Source organism: Eriocheir sinensis, chromosome 43 (genome assembly GCF_024679095.1).
Source record: "Eriocheir sinensis breed Jianghai 21 chromosome 43, ASM2467909v1, whole genome shotgun sequence".
In the NCBI taxonomy this organism is placed as follows: Eukaryota; Metazoa; Arthropoda; class Malacostraca; order Decapoda; family Varunidae; genus Eriocheir; species Eriocheir sinensis.
In genome coordinates, this window is record NC_066551.1 from 7,132,118 (window position 1) to 7,156,198 (window position 24,081).

Here is a 24,081-nt window from a genome sequence, read left to right on the forward strand (position 1 = left end):
CCTCCCTTCTCCCTTGTTGTTTACCTGCAACAATAAACTATCAATCAATCAATCAACTTTATGCCGCTAATGAATATGTACGGTACCGTAGTATATATATTAAGCATTATATATATATATATATATATATATATATATATATATATATATATATATATATATATATATATATATATATATATATATATATATATATATATAGGTACTGAAATAGATCGGCGATTAATTTACAATAGTACCTCTTTTATTGTTGTCTTCATTCTCGTGGTAACTTTAAAAGAAAAAAATCGACATGTAGTCAATGTAAAGGTGCCATACACTCCATCATTATTTCTGGAGCTAATGAGCCTCGAGCCCAACTCGTGATGAGGCCGTGGTGAACTGTTTTGTAACAACACGTTCGGGTGAAGGATGCATATGTGCGCCTGTTGATGATAAGCCCTGTCACCTGATAATGATAACTGATAACGATTAGCTACATATCAAAACTTCCGAGGTAGCCTATTTGTCGCCTGTCATGGTGAGGGAGGGCTTACGAGGGGATACCGTTGGTGTGTGAACTGCGGAGAAAGCAAGCGAGCGAAGCCACGGCCGCGCGGGGGCCGGGACGCGGCAGGCAGGTAAACACAACAAGCATGGCGGCGGGCGGGAGACGGGAGGTGCTTTCGCTCTACAAGGCGCTGCTCAGAGAGAGTGAGAAGTTTACATCATATAATTACAGGTATGACTATGCGACTTGATGTTTTCACCCACACAGTGTAGTTTTTTATAGCCACATGCACGTCCTTCGCACCCAGCCAGCCTCCGCGCCGGCAGGGTTGCATCATCGTTTACCGTTGATGAGGTTTCAGGCCCCGTCCGCCGCCGTGGCAACGCTCCACAGGGCCGCTAACATTATAACAGTAATATTAGTACCAAAAGTTGTCATCAATCCTCATATTTGTTAAGTCGTAGGATTTAGTGAATAAGTGCGTCTTCAGCGCTTTCTTGTAGATTGCCAGACTGTCACTGTTCTTAACATCCCCGGCAGCAAATGAAGTATCCTATGCACTCCACATGCTATTCTTTTCGGTATATTAGAAGCAGCAGTTAGCTAGATTAACCATCCCTCCATTTTACCTTCCTTTTATCTGCACCTGCTTCTCTTTACTCTTTTTCCTCCTCCTTTTTCTCCTATAACTTCTCTCTCTCTTAACTCCTTCAAATATACCTTAATTTTTACACTTCCTTCCCCTTGTCTCCAGATTCATGTGTAACAGGAAATCTGGGTTAAAATTGGTTATATTAATGCCCTCATATCTAACTTTCTACCTTTTGAAGTACTCGTGTGTAATATATGTATTCTGCTAATCTTTAACCCCATTGGACAACAGTAAGGAAGAGACCATTGGATTCTTGCTGTGGTGAGCCGTATGTTTTGGCCGCTGTGGGATGCTTATGGCTACTCAGGGCTGCGCAAATTCCCACTCACTTTTCATGGCTATTTTCACAGTTGTTTTAATTTCTTCACCTTGTATTTTTGGGGGAGGTTTACAAAGGGAATATAGAGTTTGGCCTATTTATCATAAATGGTTAAACTTAACAAAACTAAATCTAACCCAATCTTACATTCTGACCTAACCTAATCCATCTTGATCTCCCATTGCCAAGAATAAAATGTGTTGGATTGCACTCTTAAACTTTCTACATCAATATTTTGAAGTTTATTTAGTTTTCCAGAGGTTATTAGTAACTACACTGCATAAAAAAAATTACAATCTTAACCTTATCAGAGATGCTACTTTTATTTCCATAATAGCTGTTTAATTAATGGCTATTAGAATACAGATATGATGACAAAAAGTTGGTAAAGTTTTAGGAAACAAGATATCAGTGCATTAAGAAAACGTTTCTTACCAAAATTTGTATTGGGTAAATTGGAAGACTAGATAACTGTTTTAATTGACAAAGGCTTGTATTTATATATACTGGGAAGATCCTTGCAGTCTTCTGATATCTTAATTTTCTCACGAGGATGTGCTTCCCCATTAAAACATCAATAATCAAAGTGTTAAAAATATGACAAAAATATAGAAACTCACTGGGAGGCACAGCATGCAGAAAATTCATCTGCAGCAACCCTCGAGGGTTTATAGATAGGTACCTCTGAACAACCCATATCCAAAGACAGGTTGCTCTTGCAAAGCCATTTTTTATATATTACTGCTTTTTAAGAATTCATATCAGGTAAATTAACACAACTCACCCCAATAATGAATCCCAACCTAAATAGGAGCCTAACCCCGCCAAATAGTAACTTATCCCACCATATGAAACTTATCGCTATCCCCACTCTCGCTTTGCATTTCTTGTAGCTGCCTTTTAAGTAAATATAATATCACACATTGTACATGAACCTAATGTTCGGTATTTTAAATTTGAATTTGCAAGTAATTTCGCACATGACATATGGTACTTTTCTCAAGATGCATATAAGAAAACAAAGTACAGTATACGAAGGTCAGAATAATCTGATTTTGTAGGTGACCATTAATTAAGTAAAACCTTGTAATATGGCACATAACTTTTGACAAGAATAACTATTCAGTAGTCACTATTCCTTTAATATGTTCAAACCAGTCTTGCAGAAACAAAACAGGAATTTTTAGGAAACTCCAATCATCAGTCACTGTGACATTGAAGAAACTTTACCTGTGTTACCAATATAGTGACAGCTCATTTATTCAGTCTATCAGTCAATGGATCATACACTGGGGGATGCATTGTGTCGCCCACCCTAATGACGCCAAGCCTGGGGGTCCCCCTGGGCAAGTATCTATGCAGGCCCTCTTCTCATCTGAAGTGCCTCCTGGCAGGATCTGTTGACTTGCTCAAGCCACAAACTCTGAGGGCATCCCCTTGGCCTCCTTCATTCAGGATGTCTTACAGAGACAAATTGATGAGCAGGGTCAGCTTCTGGGTAATGTGCCACATGCTCGTATAGCCAGAGTTTGCAATGATCATAGCTGGGCACGATAACAAAAAACCTCATTTCCAATAACCGATAACTGATAATGAAAAACCTTATCGGTGATAACCAATAATCGTTAACTGGAGACACAAATATAGGTAATAACTGATAACCGATACCCGATATAAATCCACAGTTCCGATACTAGCTAGCAATAAGTCCGATAGGCGAAAACGATACTATATTAATATTTCAGATAGAAAAACATAGACGAATTTAAATTTTCATTATCTGTATTTTAGAAAACTTACAAAACCTGAAAACCACGCCACACATGGGTAGGCGGTGGCTGAACATATAGCAAGACGGCACTGCATTCAGGAGGACGCGAGTTCAATCCCCGATCGGTGCCACCAAGCTGGGATTTTTCAGCCGCCGCTGAGTGGCTTAAAACTACCCACATGCTGTCCAGAAGACCACCTATCAACCCGGACACTAGATTCTAGGATTAAAGATGAGCTCCGGGAGGGCAGCATGAGCCAATGCAAGATGGCGCCACTATAAACACTCTCCTGCGCCAGAACGGGCTGGGCCGACCATCAGGACCCACCGGGAAGAAGCCTTGGATCGACCATCAGGATCCACCGGGAAGAAGCCTACCTGCGCAATAGGCCAAGACGTAAAAAAAACAAAAAATATGGACGGAATTACTAGAAACGCCTGAACCGGTGTTGTGTTATTTGGCCTCCCCACTGTCAGAAGCTGGCGCTTTTGTTTACAAACACTGGTCTCTCATGAACTGCGCATGCTCAGACCAGCAAGCGTAAACCTGTACAGTCTCACAAAGCTTTTCAACCGTAATTAAGAGTTGCTGGAAGGCTGAATCAGACATACAGTACCACTACCACCATCCTCGCTGTTTCTAGATCGACACTTGATTTGTACGAGTTGTATTTATATGTACAGAGTGTCGTTGTAGAAACAGCGAGGATGGTGGTACTGCATGTCTGATTCAGCTTTCCAGCAACTCAATGTGTTAAAAAGCTTTGTGAGACTGTACAGGTCTATGTTTACTGGTCTGAGCATGCGCAGTTCACGAGAGACCAGTACGTGTTTGTAAACAAAAGTGCCAGCTTTTGACGATGGGACACCAAGTAACACAACACCGGGTGCCTTCAATACCATGGCACGCTCACAAATGAATATGGAATATCAAATTTGAGGCAGTGAATAATCATTTTGGGGGCAAAGTTAAATGATTTTTCTCTTTGATATATTGATTTTTCAGTAACATAAAAAAATAACCTAGTGTTTTAATGTTGATGATCTAAGTATGAAATCTCTTCACCGAAGATATTTCATACCCCGAAGTTTTTTCATCGGGCCACGCATGTGCAGTAGGGAGGAGACAACATTTTTTTTCTGAGAGGCGGAAAAAAGTAGCGATTATCGCTCGTTTGGTTACAAAAGTACCGAAGATACCGATATATATTTAAATAGGTAGCGGATGGCCGATAACCCGATTTTGTTATCAGCGATAAAGTATCGCGATAACGCCCAGCTATGGCAATGATGAACATTTATTTACGTGTCTCATGAGTTGAGTTGATATCAAGGATTATTCAGACATCTGTATAATGATTTTTTCAGCACATGTCTTGTTGCTTCACCCTTGCTTCCTCCTCTGCTGAACAAATTGACCTATCAAAAGTCATTGTTAACACCTAGTTTTCCTGGCAGCCTCATTAGTTATGCTAAACATGAAAATAGAAATCTGCTAGAAAGTTAAAGGGTTTACATACCTTATCTCCTTCACACTTCTAGATAAATGAGAAAAAACATATCAGTGAAAAATATAAAATCACTGAAATACAAAAAATTATAACTAATATTAATGATATGGAGTTGGTATTTACCCCAAAATATTTTCATTTCATATTCAAAGAATTTCTATCACCACAGAGAGTACGCTTTGAGAAGAGTTCGTGATGGGTTTAGGAAAGCAAGAAACCTGACTGATGAAGCAGACCAAAAAAGAGAGTTGGAGGTTGCTAAAGAATCTTTAGAAGTCATTAAAAGACAAGTAAGCTTAATGTTACACATATTCATTTAGAGCATAATTACTAGTTTTCCAGGTTTTTGTAGTACATAGTTATATGAAATATTTAAAACACAGACTCTTTGCTAATATTAATGACGGTTATCATGAATGCAGGAATAGCATTCAGATCACTTTCCTTCTAATAATGCATAAGTTAATTTGCTTTTCCTTTGCAGGTTGTAATAGGAAACCTGTACAGATCTCCAACCCTGGTTATTGAAAAATAGATTTATATATATATATATATATATATATATATATATATATATATATATATATATATATATATATATATATATATATATATATATATATATATATATATATATATAATTTTAAGAATAAAGGCAAACATTAATTGTCTGCTTACAAACCCTCATTTGTCAGCTTTTAGTGAAGAATATTGTCTAGTGGAGAAGCCTGACTTGTGGTCCTGCCACCGCCATGGCCTCAGTGACTGGATGACTAGGATGACTACCTAATTTTTGTGTGTTTAGTAAACCAGTATTTATTTTCTGATAATTTCCAAGTAGTTGCTCAATCATAAATTTATAATTTATAAGACTTTTGTACATTATTTTGCACATATTATGATGTTACTTACCTTCATGCCAGTCCATAAAGTTATGATCAAAACTGTTTCATACAGTAACTAAAACACGTGTGAAAATGTTGATCAGGGCAAATAAGAGCATGCTAAATTAAGGATGTTGCTGTTTTGTAGTAATAAATAATCTGCTCCTTTAGAAAAGTAAAGATATAATGTCTCAAAAGCTGTTAATAAGTTCTAAACAACTGGTACATAAATGCCATATAGCTACATCAAATATGTTATTTTATGGCCACAAGATAATCCTGAGATACTGCAGCTAACATTGAAAGTCAATTTAGTATATGTGACATAAATTTTGTGTTGCCTTCTTTCACTTAAGAGCTGCCATGTCTCAGGTGTGAATGTACACTATTCAGGAGACAACCTAACCACTGTACCATCAAGCTAAAGTCATTGACTTTTAGGTATATTAAAAAGTTATACGTTGTTATCAGCTTCTTATTCCCTGGATAATTTTGAGGTAGCAGAATAATTTCAAAGTATATCTTTTTGTAGCCTCTGTCTGTGTTGGCTTCAGCTGTGAGTGCTGTGGCCAACATAAGGTGCCTTTTAGAGCCATGTAACAAAGTACTCACTGGTGCAGAACACATCATTGTCTATCAGATAACTAAGATCTGTGATAGTGTTCAGCTTCCAGGCATCAGCTTTAATGGAGTCAAGTAACTTGTTAAGTATTTGACTCACAAACATTAATCATTACACTTTGCCTTTAGTATGTATGCACTATTTTTTTTCTTCTGAGTATTAAGCTTGGTAATTGTTTGTAAGAGATGGCAAAGCAAAGCAACCATACTATAATGACAAACAGAAAGTGATGAGTCGCATGCCCCTCAGGATACATGTAAGGTAGACATAATGATCCTCACTTCACTGAAATATTCCACCTCAGCTTAGGACACAGCTGTTTGAATTAAGTTTCTTAACATCAGATAACAATTATTGGTTATATTTTAACATAAAAAGAAAAGAAAAACTGATGAATTCAGTCTAAGACAGCTGATATTTTCATTCCATAGTTTCTTGTTCAAGCTATACATAAAGCACATTCATGTGTCATGGCAAATGTTTTGTTTGAATGTAAATAATGCACATTTGTATACCAATAAAATACTTTACTGCTATTGCCTTTTCATTTTTCAATGTAATAAAAAGAGCATTAAATTCTAAATGTCTTGATTCTACCAAGAGCATCAGTTCATTTGTAAGTTATAAGGAGGGGCATCAAAAAGAGAACCTCAGTATATTTACAGAAAGCAGTGTTTCAAGATGGGGTTGTCAATTTGAAATAAGTTTGTTCTATATTATATCCTATCTGCAGAGACTTGCATTAAGTCATCTCCATTCTGTCGTGAAAAATTATAAACCTGAAGACATTAAAAAGTAAATAGGTTAGAAAATTTTAATCTTTACAAATTGACAACATATTTTCACAGTTTCACATTGTACACAGAACAGTTAGTTTTATTCACAACCTTTACATGCTATTCAGAATTTCAGTAAAGGATGCAAATATATTTAGAAAACAAAACTGAAGTCAGTAGGTACATAGAAGTTGGTGTAGTAAGATTCTTATCAAACACTTGTGTATCAGTCATCAGACCTGCACACTTCCTGAAAAAGGTAGGATTTGTACGCTGAAAGTATGGCTCATAGAACTGCACACTGTAGGGGAAATAGGCTGGTGCACCACACGTATCAGAGACAATTGTACATATTTGTGGAATGTTTCAGGGCTCCATCACTACTGTTATTGGCATTAAACTTTTCTTTTAAAACGTGTAAAAATAAAAATAAAAATAAAGCAGCTGTTACATATCCAACCTCAAGTGCCAAAAAGTGGCTGATGCCAATATGACTAAAAGTTACTTGAAAGCAACCTGGGCTGAAAGCAATGTAAATGTTTTGATGTCTGCATTCATTTTTCTTTTTCAATTCTCCATGATTGCAAAGCAATGCTGTTGTTCATGCTGAACTCTGAAAGCAAAAGTAACCTACTAAAAATGGATGAGCTGTACAACACAAGTAGTGCCTATGTCCACTGTATTTTTGTCATTCACCATTCCAAAAATGCTTGAGAATTTTTTGTTTTCCATGGTATTGAACTAGAAACCTTACTGAAACTTTATATCCTGCAATAGCTAATTGCAAACTTACTTTCAAATTTTGTTAAGATTTATGTAATAGCTCTGTGGTGCACCATATCAAGTATCAAACTTCTTTATAAAATTATATCACAATAATATGCATAAATATTTAGGATGAACACTCAAGTGTTGAGAACTCACAATTCAACACACAGAAAAACAAACAAGCAGGAAGAGCTGCTTGTGTCCCAGCAGGTGACCTGATCCAGAATTACTCATGATGAGGCTGGTCAGCAGTACTGGCAGCCATACAATCAACTCCTCCATGTTGCCTGAACAGTTATTGGCAGTGGTGTTTATTTATTTACATATTTTCAACTTACTGAATTTGGTTACATATTGCATAAAATAATTTTATAAACCAATTAAGTAAAGGTCTTCAGCAACTTTGTTTTTATTGGCTATAAGCATTACAATATACATAATGTTTATTATATTCATGAATATCCTTCATATCAATTATTTGATTTTCATTTTACCAACTGCCACAACTATCCAGTATGCCCACAAAATAAATAAATAAGTAATAACTCATGACTGCTGGTCTGAGAAAAAGCCAACAGTACTTTATGCACTTGCTTGGTGAGCAATAATCATAATAAATAAGATTTGGCCTTCCATATAAAAAAACTTCCTTCATAAACTGTTATTATTACTTGCCCATACAAGCTGAGTCCAATAGTGAAAGAAATGACACAAATAAAATTTTCACATTACATGTTTATAAACTGCCTGACTATCAACCATAAATTATATACAATACAGTTTCTCACTTCAATTCAGAAACAGAAAAGATATGAAAACTTTAGTTCAATATAAGCAAGAAATAACTCCTCCAAAACAATTATGATAATGATGATGATGTCCGTAATAATATCAACAACACATGCACACAATGTTACTAACAAGTGTTCGTTAGAAGACAACCCAGTACCTTGCAGCTCCCTGCAGTGGGAGAGTTTCTGCTGGTGATGTTTTCTTTCCCTTCCACAAGTTCACCATTCTCTCCTGTCAGACATTCATCTTGGATTCACCTCCTAACCGATCCACAAACTGTAACAAACACCAACCACATCAGTGCTCTGTGCAGTGAGCTCGATGTGGACATGAAGCCAGGAAAGCAAGCAAGGTCATCAAGAAAATGGGTGTCTCCAAAGACAAATAGGCCAGGAAATGATTAAAGCAACAGCAAAAAACTCTTCTGCCATAAAATAAGTAAAACCTGCCCCAGCATAATTTTTTTTTTTTTTTTTTAAATGAACAAAATCTACTTCTAAAACCACACCAAACAGGCACTGATCATTCTTAGGGTCCAAAGAATTTACAGGTGCAATAATAGTATGAATTTCTACAATATAAAATGGTTACAGATGTTGAACACAGACTACAAAAATTTGGATTAATTTCTGGGAAAGGATTAAGGGATGACATTTATTCTGAAAGTCTAAATATGGGAAATTCAATCATCACCCTGCTTAAGCAGAAAACAAGGCTGGTGATAATGATAACAAGTCATGTTGTGAGAAAAATAATTCCACTTTTAAATCATAGTGTATATCGTGTAGTGAAAGAGGACTGTATAAAAAATAAAATAAAACATATAGGGGATGAGAGCACCAATATAAATAAATGCATGGCCCACTGGTGATGCACAAAAAAATAAAAATCTGAAGACTGTTGCAAGATGTTACTAGAGGTGATGCAAACTTATGGACCATGTGTCCTGAGTATGCACAATAATGTTATGACCAATCTATGCTGTTAATACATGATTATATATATAAAAAAATCTGCATCTCCTTAAGACAAACAAGTTTCCATCAGCCCTCACATCCTATGTAGGAGACAGCCTATTGGGAGTGGATATCACAACTTAAATATCTAATGAAACAAATGAGAAGATAAAAGTCCTAAAGCCACCACCAAGACAGCTGTGGAGCATCATTACCTGCACACTCAAGCAGAGGAGTCAAGTGGCAACAGCTGAAATGTCAGAGTTAATTCACTTGAGAATGACTTGAGAAAGAAGAGGCATTGGCATATCTGAAATTTCTATGGAAATTAACAAAGGAGGACAAGTGAAGTCCACTCCTGTCTTGTACTGTTACCCATGAGTCAAATTGTAACACAGGACACACTATGAGGAGCAGCAACAAAGTACACCACTGCACATGAAAGGGTCAGTGACACGCTGCAACCACAAAAGAAATGATAAGTCCTGAGAACTCACCCCACTGATGAAGGGCAGGTTCAGGATCTGTCCAAGGACTGGCACACGACGGAGGAAGTTCACTGCCACTGGGAAGAAGCCACTGTTGGTGGGGAAAATGAGAAGAGATGCATAGTGATCACATTTTTTATAGTTGCTAAATAAAAACAAGGCACAATTTGAATATTTTATACCAAGGCCTATTTTTCACTTCTTTGAAATCTGTTACTCAAACTGAACATTAATATGGAATACACCTGCACCCCAAAAAACTGGTTTCAGTTTGTTACTGGTAGGCTATAACTGACAAAGTATTTGTTACTATCTATTTCTGTAGTATCAACTTGGAATAATGGTAAACTGTAAATAATTTGCTCTGTGACATTTTCAACTCCTTTCCCAGGACCACAAGCAGAGACTCACCTAAACAGCACAATAAACCCATACATCTCGATACACATGCCAACCAGTGGCCAGCCCAGAAGGACTGTCAAAATCCCTCCAAAGAAGGCCCCGGAGCCTTTCCATTTGTGCCGCTGGAAGAAGAACCGAAAGCTGCGCTCCAGCCCTGCCACAAAGGCCATCCCCGCCAAGAAGAGGATCTGGTGGACCAAGAAACGCTTTCATTCTGAGAATTTGGGTAATTTTCATGCTATGGTATGTGTACATAGTTAGCATTTTTTAAAGGTCCTTCTATTTTAGTATGAAAATAATGAATGACTAGCAATAATACTTTCTAGTCTGACAACTGTCAAAATATAAATGTAGTAAAGTTGACACTTTAAAAACAAAATTTGATACTTGTTAACAAAGGATGCCTCTATTTTACTATCTCCCAGAACTGCTTCCCAACAACACTACAAACATACACTAGAAAAAAAGAAAAAAAATCAGGAAATAGTAAACTTTTGGGGATTTGTGGGGCAAAGACCCTCCCCAAAAGGAGTTTACAAATATATGTACATCCACCAGTCATCTGGTGACCCTAAAGTGTGCTCCTACCTGATATTCTTTAGGGCCCCTAAAATACCAATTAATGAATCTCTCTCTCTCGCTCTCTTCCCCATGTCCAAGTGCCCATTGCTGTGTTTGCAAAACAATTCTGGAAAAATAATGAAAAATAGCATACCCTTGTCCTTACTAGTTACCTAAAATTCATCAATACAATGCAATATGAGAAGTAGAAGCAAAAAAAAAAAAAAAAAATATATATTATATATATATATATATATATATATATATATATATATATATATATATCTATATGTATATATATATATATATATATATATATATATATATATATATATATATATATATATATATATATATATATATATATATATATATATATATATATATAGATATATATATATATATATATATATATATATATATATATATATATATATATATATATATATATATATATATATATATATTTAATATAACTTTATACTTTCTAAAATACTTACATTGCCAATTGCCAGGAGACCTTTGTCAAAAAGTAGGATGACCCCAAGGAAGATGAAGGTCACCCCAAAAGTCACAAAGCCCACTCCAATCTCTGCAAGGCAAGGCAACAATAACTGTGTGACCAAGTACAGTCACTCCTGCACACAATTGTCTTCCTATGAAGCTTGCACTACAACAAAAGATTGTAAAATAGAATGTAGCTATTCTGCATTCAATATACAACATATTTCTGAAAAAAAACTAGAAGTCATCATTCTCTGATAGGTTAACTCTGATCAGGCCCCTAGCCATTTCCTTTTCCCCTACATGTAAGGGAGCAACTTGATTGTAGTCTGCACAGGAACCCCTCCCCCCACTATATTAATTGGCATGCCATGTGGCCTCAATTATTGAGAGATTTGTTTGTAGCACCAACAGAAAGCCAATTAACATTCTCTCTCTCTCTCTCTCTCCTTTTATAACCAGTGCTACTGCCCAGCTCCTTACAAGCATCCACCTTATCCTTCTTCTCTTCTTGTTTCAACATCATATGCATGGTCAGGCTCCTCGGTAGAACTGGGTGGGGGTTTCGGTATGTGCCTCAGCCCTGCTCTCTACATTTTAGTTTGTTTTTAGTTGGTGTATGAGGTGTGGTAATGGTAACTTAGGATGAGAAGGAGGCCTACATGAAGCCAAGCCCATGCCCCTACCCCCTCTGGGCTTGGCATTGTAGGATGGGCAAAGCAACGCACCCCCTGGCAAATGCCCATTGATTGATTGATATGAGGTGTTGAGCCATGCCATGGCAATGTGCCAGGATTGAGACGAGACCTGTTGTCAAAATCTTGTGGGTAGCAAGCTGGGTGAGATGGGGTGATGACATTACAGGCAGCATGAGCATCTGCGGTATTGCAGATCTCTTATCTATGTCTGGCCAACACACAGCTTGTCTCCCTCTCCTGGACATGCTGTCATATCCCTGAGGCCCACCAAGACCAAGTAGCAGCCAACCTCCACGCAGGCAATTAGAGACTCGACAGCATATCCAGGAGAGTGAGACAAGCTGTGTGTTGACCAGGCATGGATGGAGATCTGCAATGCCACAACGATGTTTGTGTAGTGCTACCTGTAATGGTAATGCCCCATCCCAGCCAACTCATTACCCACAAGATTGAGACAAGGGTTCATGTCTTGGTCCTCACTCGTTACCACAGCATGTCCCAACACCTCATTCAGTTGGGTAAGTCTTTGCTGGGAGGGGTTGCAGGCCCTTCCCTAACCAATTTAGCTCAGGGATTGGAGTGACTGCTAGCTGTGGGCAGGGACACAAACCCCTAAAGTGAATAAATCCCCTGGTCACTTAACACCTCCATATTCCTCTTCCTCAACAATATGGGGACTATTTGTATGTGTGTTCTTTCATGTCAGTTATTCTGTTTCTTCTAGTTTTTACTTCCCTCCTTTCTCATGTATTATTATTGTTTCCTTTATTGCTACATTCACTGTAATTTGTATTTCTTCCTTCTGGAAGATAGGGCAGGAGGCAGATAGGAGTGAGCGAAAGCAATGGAGAGTCACTCCCATACCACCCCTCCTTTGTGTGTGTGTATGTGTGGAGCATCAATGTCAGTATATGATCTAAGCATCAATGAGTTCACCCATCTCACAATGGAAGACAACACTATTTCTTTCAGAGAAGTTTTGATGTGTTTTTAATTAATCTTATAGTAATAACTATTCCCACCAGAAATCAATGGTTTCCTGAATTTCTTTTCCTTTTACCAAAACTCTCATGCTTTCTGCAAGAAAATGCAGATTAATGCGGTAGCAGCGACGGGCCAAATTTGTGGCTTTATGGTGTACCAACGACGAGCCAAATTTTTGCCATGATATAACCCCCCCCAAAATAGATGATGCATAAACTGATCACAAATGCATTGATATATACCTATTATGAAATGGTTTGCATGAGTGATGATTTTTTTCTCATTTTTCTTGCTTAGAGGGGCCTTTAAGAAACATGATCCCCACAGCTACCGGGTTAATAACAACCAAAACTCAGCAAGAATAAAAGTTTTGTCATCACACTATGCAAAAACAAGAAATAATTAGCACTTAAGTCCTCACAAGATCATGAGGAAGGCAGACTCTGCTGCTGCCTTGTGAGCCACCGCCTTGATTGCCATATTGAAAATGGCACATTGCAAAGCACATCAAGTATGTATGAAAATAACTACAGAACGAAGCTAACCATACACAGTCTATCCTGTAATTATTGAAAATCACTCCGCACCTCGAAAATACGATATTACGCCTCCATATTGTACTTAAGGGACGAAATACATGTCCCTTATCTATAATATGAAGGCGGAAAAACTTAAAAGTAATGAAAAAGTGGTAAAGGTAGTGAAAAGGCATATTATATATACCGATGATGTGTTTACATGGCGACACCATTGCAATGTGAGCAGCGTTGCCAACGATCCGGTTAGCAATGGTACGCTAGGTTAGCGATTATCCCACGCATGTGAGACCAGGTCCACCACACTTTTTTTTTTTTTTTAGAACATGCACCTTTACCCAAAGGGTTTTGTGAAGGTTTGGGCCAGGTATAGTATTAGGTAAAGGTGCGTGTTCTAAAAAAAAAAATAACCACACATGGTGGACCTGGTCTCACATGCGTGGGCTAATGGCTAACTAAGCGTACCATCGCTAACCTAGCGTACCATTGCTAATTGGATCATTGGCAACGCTGCTCACCTCCGCCGCCACCAACACCAGCACAGCGTGCGTATGCCGTATGCCTTTTCACTACCTTTACCACTTTTTCATTACTTTTAAGTTTTTCCGCCTTCATATTATGGATAAGGGACATGTATTTCGTCCCTTAAGTACAATATGGAGGCGTAATATCGTATTTTCGAGGTGTGGAGTGATTTTCAATAATTACCGTCTATCCTCCTAAAGGGGCAAGGAGGGGCTTCACCCCCCTTATCTTAATCTACCTAACCCTTACATCAACTAATGTGGAAGGGGGCTTTGCTCCCCCTCAACCCTCCCATTTAACAATTTCTGCAGGAATTGATTATGAAGAAAGATGAATAGTAGAAAAAGATGTCAGAAATAAATGGTCAAACTCCAGAGTGCAACGGGTGCTATATATAATAGATATGTACTTGTCCACCAGCTAATGGTGTCATGGTTGACAGAACGCAGCAGTCAGGCGGTTAGTGCATCAGACATTATTAAAAGCGCTGAACACATGACCCTGACCAGCGCCGGGCAGGCACCTTTGGCCCCGAGCCGTGTGTGGGGCAGGGCGCCAGGCTGGCCGAGCGCCCTCCTGGCCACCTCCTGTGCCCTGGGCCCCGGCAGGTTAGTTCTGGCATGCTGTACAATGGAGGGCCAGGGCAGCATAGGGTCAGTGAGGGGAGAGAAGCAGCGGGGTGGGGGGTAAATAGGGCGGGTGCTCACTCTGCGTGTCTGTTATGGAGATCATCCTGCTGTGTTGTGTTGTCGCCGCGCCGCCACGACGCGCCTCGCCGCTCAGGGCCGTCCCTGCCCGGGGACTGCTGCCGCCTGCTGGACACTCCTGCTGCTGTAGGGGGGCACTGCCAATGGAAAGACAAGCAGAGAAACTGGCATACTTTTGTAAAGAAAGACACCTGTTGAGAATGTAGCTTAGTTTTTTTTTTTTTTTTTTCTTCTTCTAGGTGGCCGGTAGGCTGTCTTGAGGGGTCTTTTTCGACAGCCCCAGCCTGTTATTGGCGCAGGCGAATTTTATTTATAGTGGCTGCCGTGATGTGTGACTCTTGCTTGGCCTACGCATCCCCCCGGCCGGTGCTCTTCTTGACTTTAGTCGCTGAAGTTAATTGGGGTTGATTGAATTAAGGTTTGGGCAGCATAAAGGTAACCTTCCGCCACTCGACGATGGTTTGAAAAATCAGTTTCGGTGGGACTCGAACCTAGACCACGCCCGTCGATCACTAGTGCTACGTAGCTCACCACGCTGACCACCGCTTCCCCAAATTCATTACACTTCGATGTAATTTTCAATATATGAGTGCTCTGTAACACAAAGCGCAGGAGCAGGGGTGGTATAGCTGTCAAATGGTGGGGGGGTGTCAGGTCAGCCCGGTCAGGTCAAAAAATTTTTTTTGTACCCCCATGAGGGTTGTAGCTAGAAAAAATGTCAGTTTTTTTTATAAGCATTAATTGAAAAAAAATGTATAATAAGAATGGTGATGAGACACTGTTAAGGTAATCAGAGAGCGTCAATGTAAAGAACAGCTGCTCGGTGCACTACGCAATCCAACATGGCGCTGGCTCTCAGGTGACCCGCTTCCTCCCTCTTGCTATATTAGCCGCTATCACACGGGCGGGGGATGCACAGCCATTCACCGTGTACTGCAGCTGTGTGACTGACCATGAACTTTCCTTGCAGACTGGCGGCGAGAGGGTGCGGCGTGCCCGGGGGGATGAGGGCCTCCGTGCTGCAGGGCCCCCTCGCCTCGCAGTGGTGAGTATATTATTATTATTATTGATATTAATACGGCGAAGGCTGTTCATCGAGCCGGGCTGGTTGTTTAGACGGTTTTGTCTGTCCAGTGAGCCTAGATGTACCGAAATAAATAGCCGGTGTATCAAATTTGGAGATTGGCAACTCTGAACATTTACGGCGATGTACTCAAGGCTTAGTAAGATGTCCAACCTATCCTAACCTCCTGAGGGCAGCTCGGAGGGGCGTTGCTCCCCTTGACCACCCTGTCCCTATGTTAGGTGCTGCATTAATACTTCAGAATCACACCCGACTCGCATTTAGTCTCGGCTAAAGAGGTGGTCACTTCTCTCCGTAGTTACTACAGAGGATATCGTCCATAGTTTCTGGGTGGTTCCCTGTGCGAGGTTCAATGATAATTCTGTGACTGTCCTTGATTTGTTGGTTGAATCACAATAGTCCCAAGCAAGTGGACATGCAGCCTAGTATATGGGGCCCAGGCACCCAACTGCCTCTCCCGTACACTCAGCTGAGCACGGGAACCTGATAAGCACTGGGAACATGATAACTTCTGATGCGTTCAGGCTCAGTTTATAGTGTCATGTCTGTTCGTATCCAGAAAAAAAGTGAAAGTGCATGTGAGGTCTAAATATGATTTATATACATGAAATTCACCGAATCTCTTGAGACGCACACCCTCCCAGTTCCTTAACCTCTTGACTGCGAATTTCCTATCAGGAGATCTCACCAAGCTACAGGAATGGATCAAAAAGTGTCTGCTACAATTCAATGAAGAAAAATGTAAAGTCATGCACCTTGGGAGGGGATATCCAGCATACCAATACCACATGGGAAACACTCCACAATCTACCACAGAGGCAGAGAAAGACATGGGACTGTATGTTATCAGGCTACCAGTGAGAGCCAAAGTCGTTCCAGTCGCAGCAGACGGGTTAATGGTGGGGCGAGGAGTACACGTCTCTGAGCGCCCAGCCATGACTATTGGTTTGGTTATTTCATTAATGTTCATTCATTTACTTTCTGGAACTCGCTGTTAGTTAATTAAAATGATTGATCAAGCTGGTTTGCCATTAGATCTCTTGGTAAATTTTCAGCCTAGCTCTTCCTTTAATTTCACTGAGTTTTTGATGCATTTCATATTAATCTGACATAAGTATTTTTTTTTGCAAATCACCATACTTTACCCAGAAATGAATACCCAATGTATTCTCTGAAATAGACTGACCATTGAAACTAAATAATCCCCACCACAGGCTTTATTATGCCTTGCTCCCTCTGGTCAGACCTGAAATACAGAAAGTCAAAGCTGGTAGTACTGGGAGGGAGAACATTTTCAAGAGTCCACCCCACCCAGTATGCACCACCCAGACTTTCTCCAACATTTCCTCTACACTCTATTGTCCTTCTGAATCTAGTGGTTGACATTTTTTTCTGGTAATTTTAAAGGTGATAATTATCATTAATAAGTATTTCCATTGCAAATTACTTGTAATTACTATCCAAGCTAAGAGTAGATTATGTTATATTGAACAAAAATAGATTGCCAGGTTAGTACATTTTTATAGATTTAGGCAGTTAGCTCAAATGATAGCTATCTGACACTAATGGTTATATTGTAAAACATTTCATCACCCAAGCACACATATTTGACAAGGCTTTTGTAGAAGTTTTGGGCATTTCCAATGGTAGTTTTATGACCCTAGTGATAGTTTGACCCTTCTTCTGTACTATGAACTTAAAATACCATTCATAAGAACCTGACTGATTCTTTTTGGCCTTTGGAAATTGTTGATGTGAGGAGAAAGTGTCTAACAATACCGACCTGTGACTCGTTTTCCCCTTAAATTAGGTTATAATGTTATTCACCATGCTTAAACCTTTCGGCAGGACCCGTGCGTTGTTCACCTCCCCCTCAGCTGCTGCCCTCAAGGCCCAGTCAGCGGAGGACTTCTGGGCCAAAAATAAGCGGCTGCGTCGGCCACTATCACCTCACCTCACCATCTACAAGCCCCAGATCACCTCGCTGCTCTCTGTCACCCACCGAGGCACAGGCCTTGCCCTTGCTGGACTCCTCTATGGCTTTGGCATTGGTGAGAAGGAAAGCTTTCTGTCAACATCTTTTTCATTCATTACTGGTGAATTCTTACATTTTCTTTCTCTAAGTTATTCCTTTCCTTCTTGGGGTTCATGAGTTTCTGATGCAGACATATTAGTGTATGTCCATCTTAACTGACAAGCTCATTCCTTTCTTTCCTTTCTGTTTCTTTTTTTCTATTTTGTGGAGATCATGAAAAGTGTCAATCTTAATTTCAGGGGTCCAAGAATTTTATTACTTAATAATTTTTTTTCATGACATAAAACGTAATTTAACCAACTACAATTTTGGAGTCAAGAAATTGATGCCTGAAAATAAATACCTGTCCAAGTCTGGGCAACAGAATTTTTTTTAAATGTAACTATCTGAATTCTGGATGTTGTAGTAAATATATTTCAAAACACAGTAGATTCTTGCCAATAACATAAATTTTGAAAAAACATTATTAACATAGAGGTTATTGTGTGACATTGAAATACACATGTTTAAAGAGCTTATGGGTGCTGCCACTCCATTGGGTTGTAAATTTCCCAGGAATTTTGAACTTGGAAACTTTCCATGGGAATTTTGGAAATTTTCAGGAACTTTGAGAATTGAGAAAAATTTACAAGGCTGAGGTTATTGTTGTTCTTTAGACTTCAATTTTAGGGGGCTGTTAGTGAATGTCCCTGAGCCAAGTGGTGGCACAGGCATGATTGTTCAGGTGACGTCTAATGAGGCACATGCCACCCTCCGGTTAACCTAACCTAACAAAACCCCAAAGTCACTATAGGTCCTGACTCAGAAAATGCATATATGGTGCCTTACTAATGAGACTTTCTATACAACAAAGTGAGGTCATTCTTTGTTGATTTATACTGTAATGTGCTGGCTATAATATGTTTGAAGATACCCTAAACTTAACCTAACAAAACCCCAGACAGGTACTATAGGTCTTGACTCAGAAAATTCATATCTGATTCCTTACTGATGAGACTCTTTATACAACAAAGTGAGGTCATTCTTTGTTGATTAATACCTTAAGGTGCTGGCAATCATTTGTTTGAAGATACCCTAAACTTAACCCAATAAAACCCCAAATAATTACTATAGGTCTTGACTCAGAAAACTCATATAAGCATCCTTACTAATGAGACTTTCTATACAACAAAGTGAGGTCATTGTGTGTTGATTTATACCATAAGGTGCTGGCTATCATGTGTTTAAAGATACCCTAAACTTAACCTAACCTAACAAAGCCCAAAACAGTTACTTTAGGTCTTGACTCAGAAAATTCATATATGCTGCCTTACTAATGAGACTTTCTATACAACAAAGTGATGTCATTCTTAGTTGATTTATACCATAAGGTGCTGGTTGTCATGTGTTTGAAGATACCCTAAACTTAGCCTAACCTAACCAAACAAAACCCCCAAACAGTCACTATAGGTCTTGACTCAGAAAATTCATATATGCTTCCTTACTAATGAGACTTTCTATACAACAAAGTGAAATCATTCTTTATTGATTTATACCATAAGGTGCTGGCAATCATGTGTTTGAAGATACCCTAAACTTAACCTAACCTAACAAAGCCCCAAACAGTTACTTTAGGTCTTGACTCAAAAATTCATATATGGTGCCTTACTAATGAGACTTTCTATACAACAAAGTGATGTCATTCTTAGTTGATTTATACCATAAGGTGCTGGCTGTCATGTGTTTGAAGATACCCTAAACTTAGCCTAATCTAACCTAACAAAACCCCAAACAGTCACTATAGGTCTTGAATCAGAAAATTCATATATGCCTTCTTACTAATGAGACTTTCTATACAACCAAGTGAAGTCATTCTTTATTGATTTATACCATAAGGTGCTGGCAATCATGTGTTTGAAGATACCCTAAACTTAACCTCACCTAACCTAACCTAACAAAACCCTAAACATTTACTATAGGTCCTGACTCTGAAAATTCATATATGCTTCCTTACAAATGAAACTTTCTATATGACAAAGTGAGGTCATTTTTTGTTCATTTATACCTTAAGGTGCTAGCTATCATGTGTTTGAAGATGCCCTAAACTTTACCTAACCTAACAAAACCCCAAACAGTTACTATATGTCTTGACTCAGAAAATTCATATAAGCTTCCTTATTAATGAGACTTTCTATACAACAAAGCGAGGTCAGTCTTTGTTGATTTATACCATAAGGTGCTGGCTGTCATGTGTTTGAAGATGCCCTAAACTTAACTTAACCTAACCTAACAAAACCCCAAACAGTTACCTACAAATCCACATGTCTTGACTCAGAAAATTCATATGAGCTTTACTAATGAGACTTTATGTACAACCCGGTGAGGTCATTCATTGTTCATCTATACCATAAGGTTCTGGCTATCGAGTGTTTGAAGATACCCTAAACTTAACCTAACCTAACAAATCCCCAAACAATTACTATAGGTCCCGACTCAGAACATTCATTTATCCTTCCTTCCTAATGAGACTTTCTATATAGCAAAGTGAAGTCATTCTTTGTTGATTTATACCATTAGGTGCTGGCAATCATGTGTTTGAAAATACTCTAAACTTAACCTAACATAACATCACAAAACTCCAAACAGTTAATATAGGTCTAGACTCAGAGCATTCATATCTGCTTCCCTACTAATGAGACATTCTTTACAACAAAGTGAGGTTATTCTTTGTTGATTTATACCATAAGTTGGTGGCTATCATGTGTCTGAAGATACCCCAAACTTAACCTAACCTAACAAAATCACAAAAAGTTACCATATGTCTTGACTCAGAAATAGCATCTATTCTTCCTTACTAACAAGACTTTCTATATAACAAAGTGAAGGCTTCTTTGTAAATTTATGCCATATATGTTTGGATATCATGTGTGTGAAAGTTTCTTAAACTTAGCCTAACCTTTTGGAAATACAATTTTTATAGCTTAATTTTTTTAATTAATAGTTATAACCAAAATTGGTTTGTTTATTAGTACAAATCCACATATGTGAAAATTTTGAAAATTCCCCAAAATACCCAAAATTCTTGGAAACTTTCCCATCCTTTGCACCTCTAAAGATGAGTCTATGGGCTACTTGTGAGTAATCTTTACCTGGTGGTGGTTGACATCAGTTTCTCATGGGTGGGACTTGAACACTGGTCCTTACCCACCACTTCCTTCTAAGGACTGATACACACACATTCATGCACACATCATGCACACACACACATGCACACTTGAAACCCTTACTAAAGGAATTTGTTTCTCCCTCAGGCACTGTGGTGTTGCCTGGCTCTTTCCCCCACTACCTGGAGATGATTCAGGCGCTTCATTTTGGGGGAGCAATCATCCTTAGTGTCAAGTTCATCTTGGCATGGCCCTTCATGTTCCACCTCTGTAATGGCGTCCGGCACCTGGTAAGATGCCTTCACTGCTTGTCAACATCTGTGCATTTCTCTCCTATGCAAATTTTGAATTTGATGAAATTGACCCTAATTTTTTGTATGAACTATGAAGATTTTTTATATTTTATTTTATTTATTTATTTATTTTTTTAATACATAAATAGTAATATAAACTTTGGGAATTTTATGAGTGTATGTATGCCATGACTGAAAAGTTGTAACCTGTGCATTAATTAATTATCTTGCCCTGTACAGGCATGGGACATGGGCTACGGATTCACCCTGCGTAACCTCTACAAGTCAGGCTACATGGTGCTGGCCTCCAGCTTCATCCTCTCAGGCATTGTTGCTGTCATGTAGAAAAGCAGCTGTTCATGCAATTGGATGACAATCCCTGGTATTTTTTTTTTTTTTTTTTTTTTTTCCCAATGTCCTTGGCCCATTTATTTTACTGTCCTGAGTTAGATGTAAATATAGTTGTGTTTAAGTAACCTCAAGGCTCGTGCAACCACCATAATGAGAGAAAGTTCTCACTGGTACATTAACTCATTAAATTGGAGAAATGCAGATTGGACAACCAGAAGGGCAGTGGATGTGGATCTCTTGACTCATGGTAATAAGAATATGATAAAAGTAAATTTATAATAAAAGTGATGTGGATCACATTGATACAAATATGTATATAATAGTTATAATAAAAATTTACACAAAAAAATTTAATACATTTACATGCTGACTTTGACATTTGAGGATTTGATTTATTATTTGCATGCATAGGTACATCAGGGGATGAATGTATGCATTACCATATAGGTCGTGGTTTAGTTACGGGACATGTTAAAATAAAATATACTTTTAGGGTCACAGGATACCTTAACACCAAGTTTGGTTGGGGGATAATCAGCCTCACTGTCCTTACTTTACTTTTGCACTGTCATATAATCATAGCTGGGCACGATAACAGAAAACCTTATTCCCAATAACCGATAACTGATAATGGAAAACCTTATTGGTGATAACCGATATTCGTTAACTGGAGACAGAAATATAGGCGTTAACCGATAACCAATACCCGATATAAATCCACAATTCCGATACTAACTAGTGATAAGTCCAGTAGGCAAAAACGATACTATATTGATATTTCAAATAAAAAACAGATGAATTCAAATTTTCATTATCTGTATTTTAGAAAACTTACAAAACCTGAAAACCACATGTTGACACGTACCTATGGACGGTAATACTAGAAACGCCTGAACTGGTGTTGTGTTATTTGGCGTCCCCATCATCAAAAGCTGGCGCTTTTCTTTACAAACACTGGTCTCTCGTGAACTGTGCATGCTCAGACCAGCAAGTGTAGACCTGTACACTCTCACAAAGCTTTTGAACCATTATTAAAAGTTGCTGGAATTCTGAATCAGACATACAGTACCGCTACCACCATCCCCGCTGTTTCTAGAATGACACTCTGTATGAGTTGTATTTATATGTACAGAGTGTCGTTCTAGAAACAACGAGGATGGTGGTAGTGTATGTCTGATTCAGCCTTCCAGCAACTATTAATGTGTTAAAGAGCTTTGTGAGACTGTACAGGGCTACACTTACTGGTCTGAACATGCGCAGTTCATGAGAGACCAGTGTTTGTAAGCAAAAGCGCCAGCTTTTGACGATAGGACACCAAATAACACAACACTGGGTGCCTTCAATACCATGGCATGCTCACAAATGAATTTTGAATATCAAATTTGAGGCAGTGAATGATCATTTTTTGGGCAAAGTTAAATTATTTTTCTCTTTGATATATTGATTTTTGAGTAACATAAAAAATAACCTATTGTTTTAACGTTGATGATCTAAGTATGAAATCTCTTCACCGAAGATATTTCATACCCCGAGGTTGTTTCATACAACACCGGGCGCCCAGGCCACGCATGCGCAGTAGGGAGGAGACAATTTTTTTTTTTTTTTTTTTTCAGAGACGGAAAAAAGTAGCAATTATCGCTGGTTTGGTTACAAAAGTAGCGGAGATACCGATATATTTAAATGAGTAGCAGATGGCTGATAACCCGATCTTGTTATCAGCAATAAAGTATCGCGATAACGCCCAGCTATGCATGTAATGCACCACATATTATCATCACCATCATCTGTGGTAACTCAATTTCTCCTCAAGTAGGATGACAGGCTCCCAGAATGGGAAAGTCACAGCCAGTTACACATACTAATTAATCCATAAGATTGCTGCTTTACTTTGATGAGTGTACCGGACATTCTTGATGATTCCGAATATTTTCTTTCGTCGTGAATGCCATAAAGGGCACTAGGTTTCAGCCCTCTTGATTATTTGCATGTAGGTCTGACTATAAGCCTCATGCACTGAAAATTTAATATGCTTCAGTTTCCACTGCAACATGTTTGGGGCTCCTGAGGGGTGAGGCGGGATGACCTGACAGCATGTGGCGAAAAAAAAATTTCTATTACCAAATCACCCACAAGTTTTCTTTTTCCCTGCCATTCTTATACATCATCAGCTTTGTAATACATTTTTCTGCATTAATAAAGAAACAAGAAGTGGAAATATACAGTGAAGTT

At 38.6% G+C, this 24,081-nt stretch overlaps 3 protein-coding genes across 7 annotated transcripts; 2 read left to right on the forward strand and 1 right to left on the reverse strand.

The window, feature by feature from the left end:
- Positions 1-408: 408 nt before the first annotated feature.
- Positions 409-7,465, forward strand: LOC127010415 (LYR motif-containing protein 4-like). The gene is made up of 3 exons (XM_050884474.1): positions 409-721; positions 4,913-5,033; positions 5,228-7,465. The coding sequence occupies exons 1-3, from the start codon at positions 636-638 to the stop codon at positions 5,276-5,278; spliced, it is 258 nt and encodes an 85-aa protein (XP_050740431.1). The 5' UTR covers positions 409-635; the 3' UTR covers positions 5,279-7,465.
- On the reverse strand, positions 7,050-15,146 carry LOC127010414 (vesicle transport protein GOT1B-like). Of its 4 annotated transcripts, none has more exons than XR_007763167.1 (6): positions 14,947-15,132; positions 11,493-11,584; positions 10,441-10,619; positions 10,039-10,120; positions 8,743-8,861; positions 7,050-7,275 (listed from the first exon to the last, which is right to left on the reverse strand). XR_007763167.1 is itself a non-coding variant. In XM_050884473.1 (6 exons), the coding sequence occupies exons 1-5, from the start codon at positions 14,969-14,971 to the stop codon at positions 9,765-9,767; spliced, it is 405 nt and encodes a 134-aa protein (XP_050740430.1). In that variant the 5' UTR covers positions 14,972-15,146; the 3' UTR covers positions 7,050-8,861; positions 9,757-9,764. The 4 variants fall into 4 exon arrangements, 2 of the variants coding, with proteins under 2 accessions (XP_050740430.1, XP_050740429.1); XR_007763166.1 differs by having other exon boundaries at positions 7,050-8,080; positions 14,947-15,131; XM_050884473.1 differs by adding an exon at positions 9,757-9,791 and having other exon boundaries at positions 7,050-8,861; positions 14,947-15,146.
- Positions 14,720-24,071, forward strand: LOC127010413 (succinate dehydrogenase cytochrome b560 subunit, mitochondrial-like). Of its 2 annotated transcripts, none has more exons than XM_050884470.1 (5): positions 14,720-14,847; positions 15,917-15,991; positions 17,879-18,081; positions 21,356-21,498; positions 21,742-24,071. In XM_050884470.1, exons 1-5 carry the CDS (start codon positions 14,735-14,737, stop codon positions 21,844-21,846), a joined length of 639 nt encoding a protein of 212 aa, XP_050740427.1. In that variant the 5' UTR covers positions 14,720-14,734; the 3' UTR covers positions 21,847-24,071. The 2 variants fall into 2 exon arrangements, with proteins under 2 accessions (XP_050740427.1, XP_050740428.1); XM_050884471.1 differs by lacking the exon at positions 14,720-14,847 and adding an exon at positions 15,716-15,805.
- The last annotated feature ends 10 nt before the right edge of the window (positions 24,072-24,081 follow it).

Coding starts and splice junctions, on each gene's coding strand:
- LOC127010415 (XM_050884474.1), top strand. CDS start 636: ATGGCGGCGGGCGGGAGACGGGAGGTGCTTTCGCTCTACAAGGCGCTG. Junction 722..4,912: donor TTTACATCATATAATTACAG/GTATGACTATGC, acceptor CTATCACCACAG/AGAGTACGCTTTGAGAAGAG. Junction 5,034..5,227: donor TAGAAGTCATTAAAAGACAA/GTAAGCTTAATG, acceptor TTTCCTTTGCAG/GTTGTAATAGGAAACCTGTA.
- LOC127010413 (XM_050884470.1), top strand. CDS start 14,735: ATGACCCTGACCAGCGCCGGGCAGGCACCTTTGGCCCCGAGCCGTGTG. Junction 15,992..17,878: donor GGCCCCCTCGCCTCGCAGTG/GTGAGTATATTA, acceptor ACCTTTCGGCAG/GACCCGTGCGTTGTTCACCT. Junction 18,082..21,355: donor CCTCTATGGCTTTGGCATTG/GTGAGAAGGAAA, acceptor TTTCTCCCTCAG/GCACTGTGGTGTTGCCTGGC.
- LOC127010414 (XM_050884472.1), bottom strand. CDS start 14,971: ATGATCTCCATAACAGACACGCAGA. Junction 10,121..10,440: donor GGGTTTATTGTGCTGTTTAG/GTGAGTCTCTGC, acceptor CCCCACCAACAG/TGGCTTCTTCCCAGTGGCAG. Junction 8,862..10,038: donor ACCTGCCCTTCATCAGTGGG/GTGAGTTCTCAG, acceptor TGTTTGTTACAG/TTTGTGGATCGGTTAGGAGG.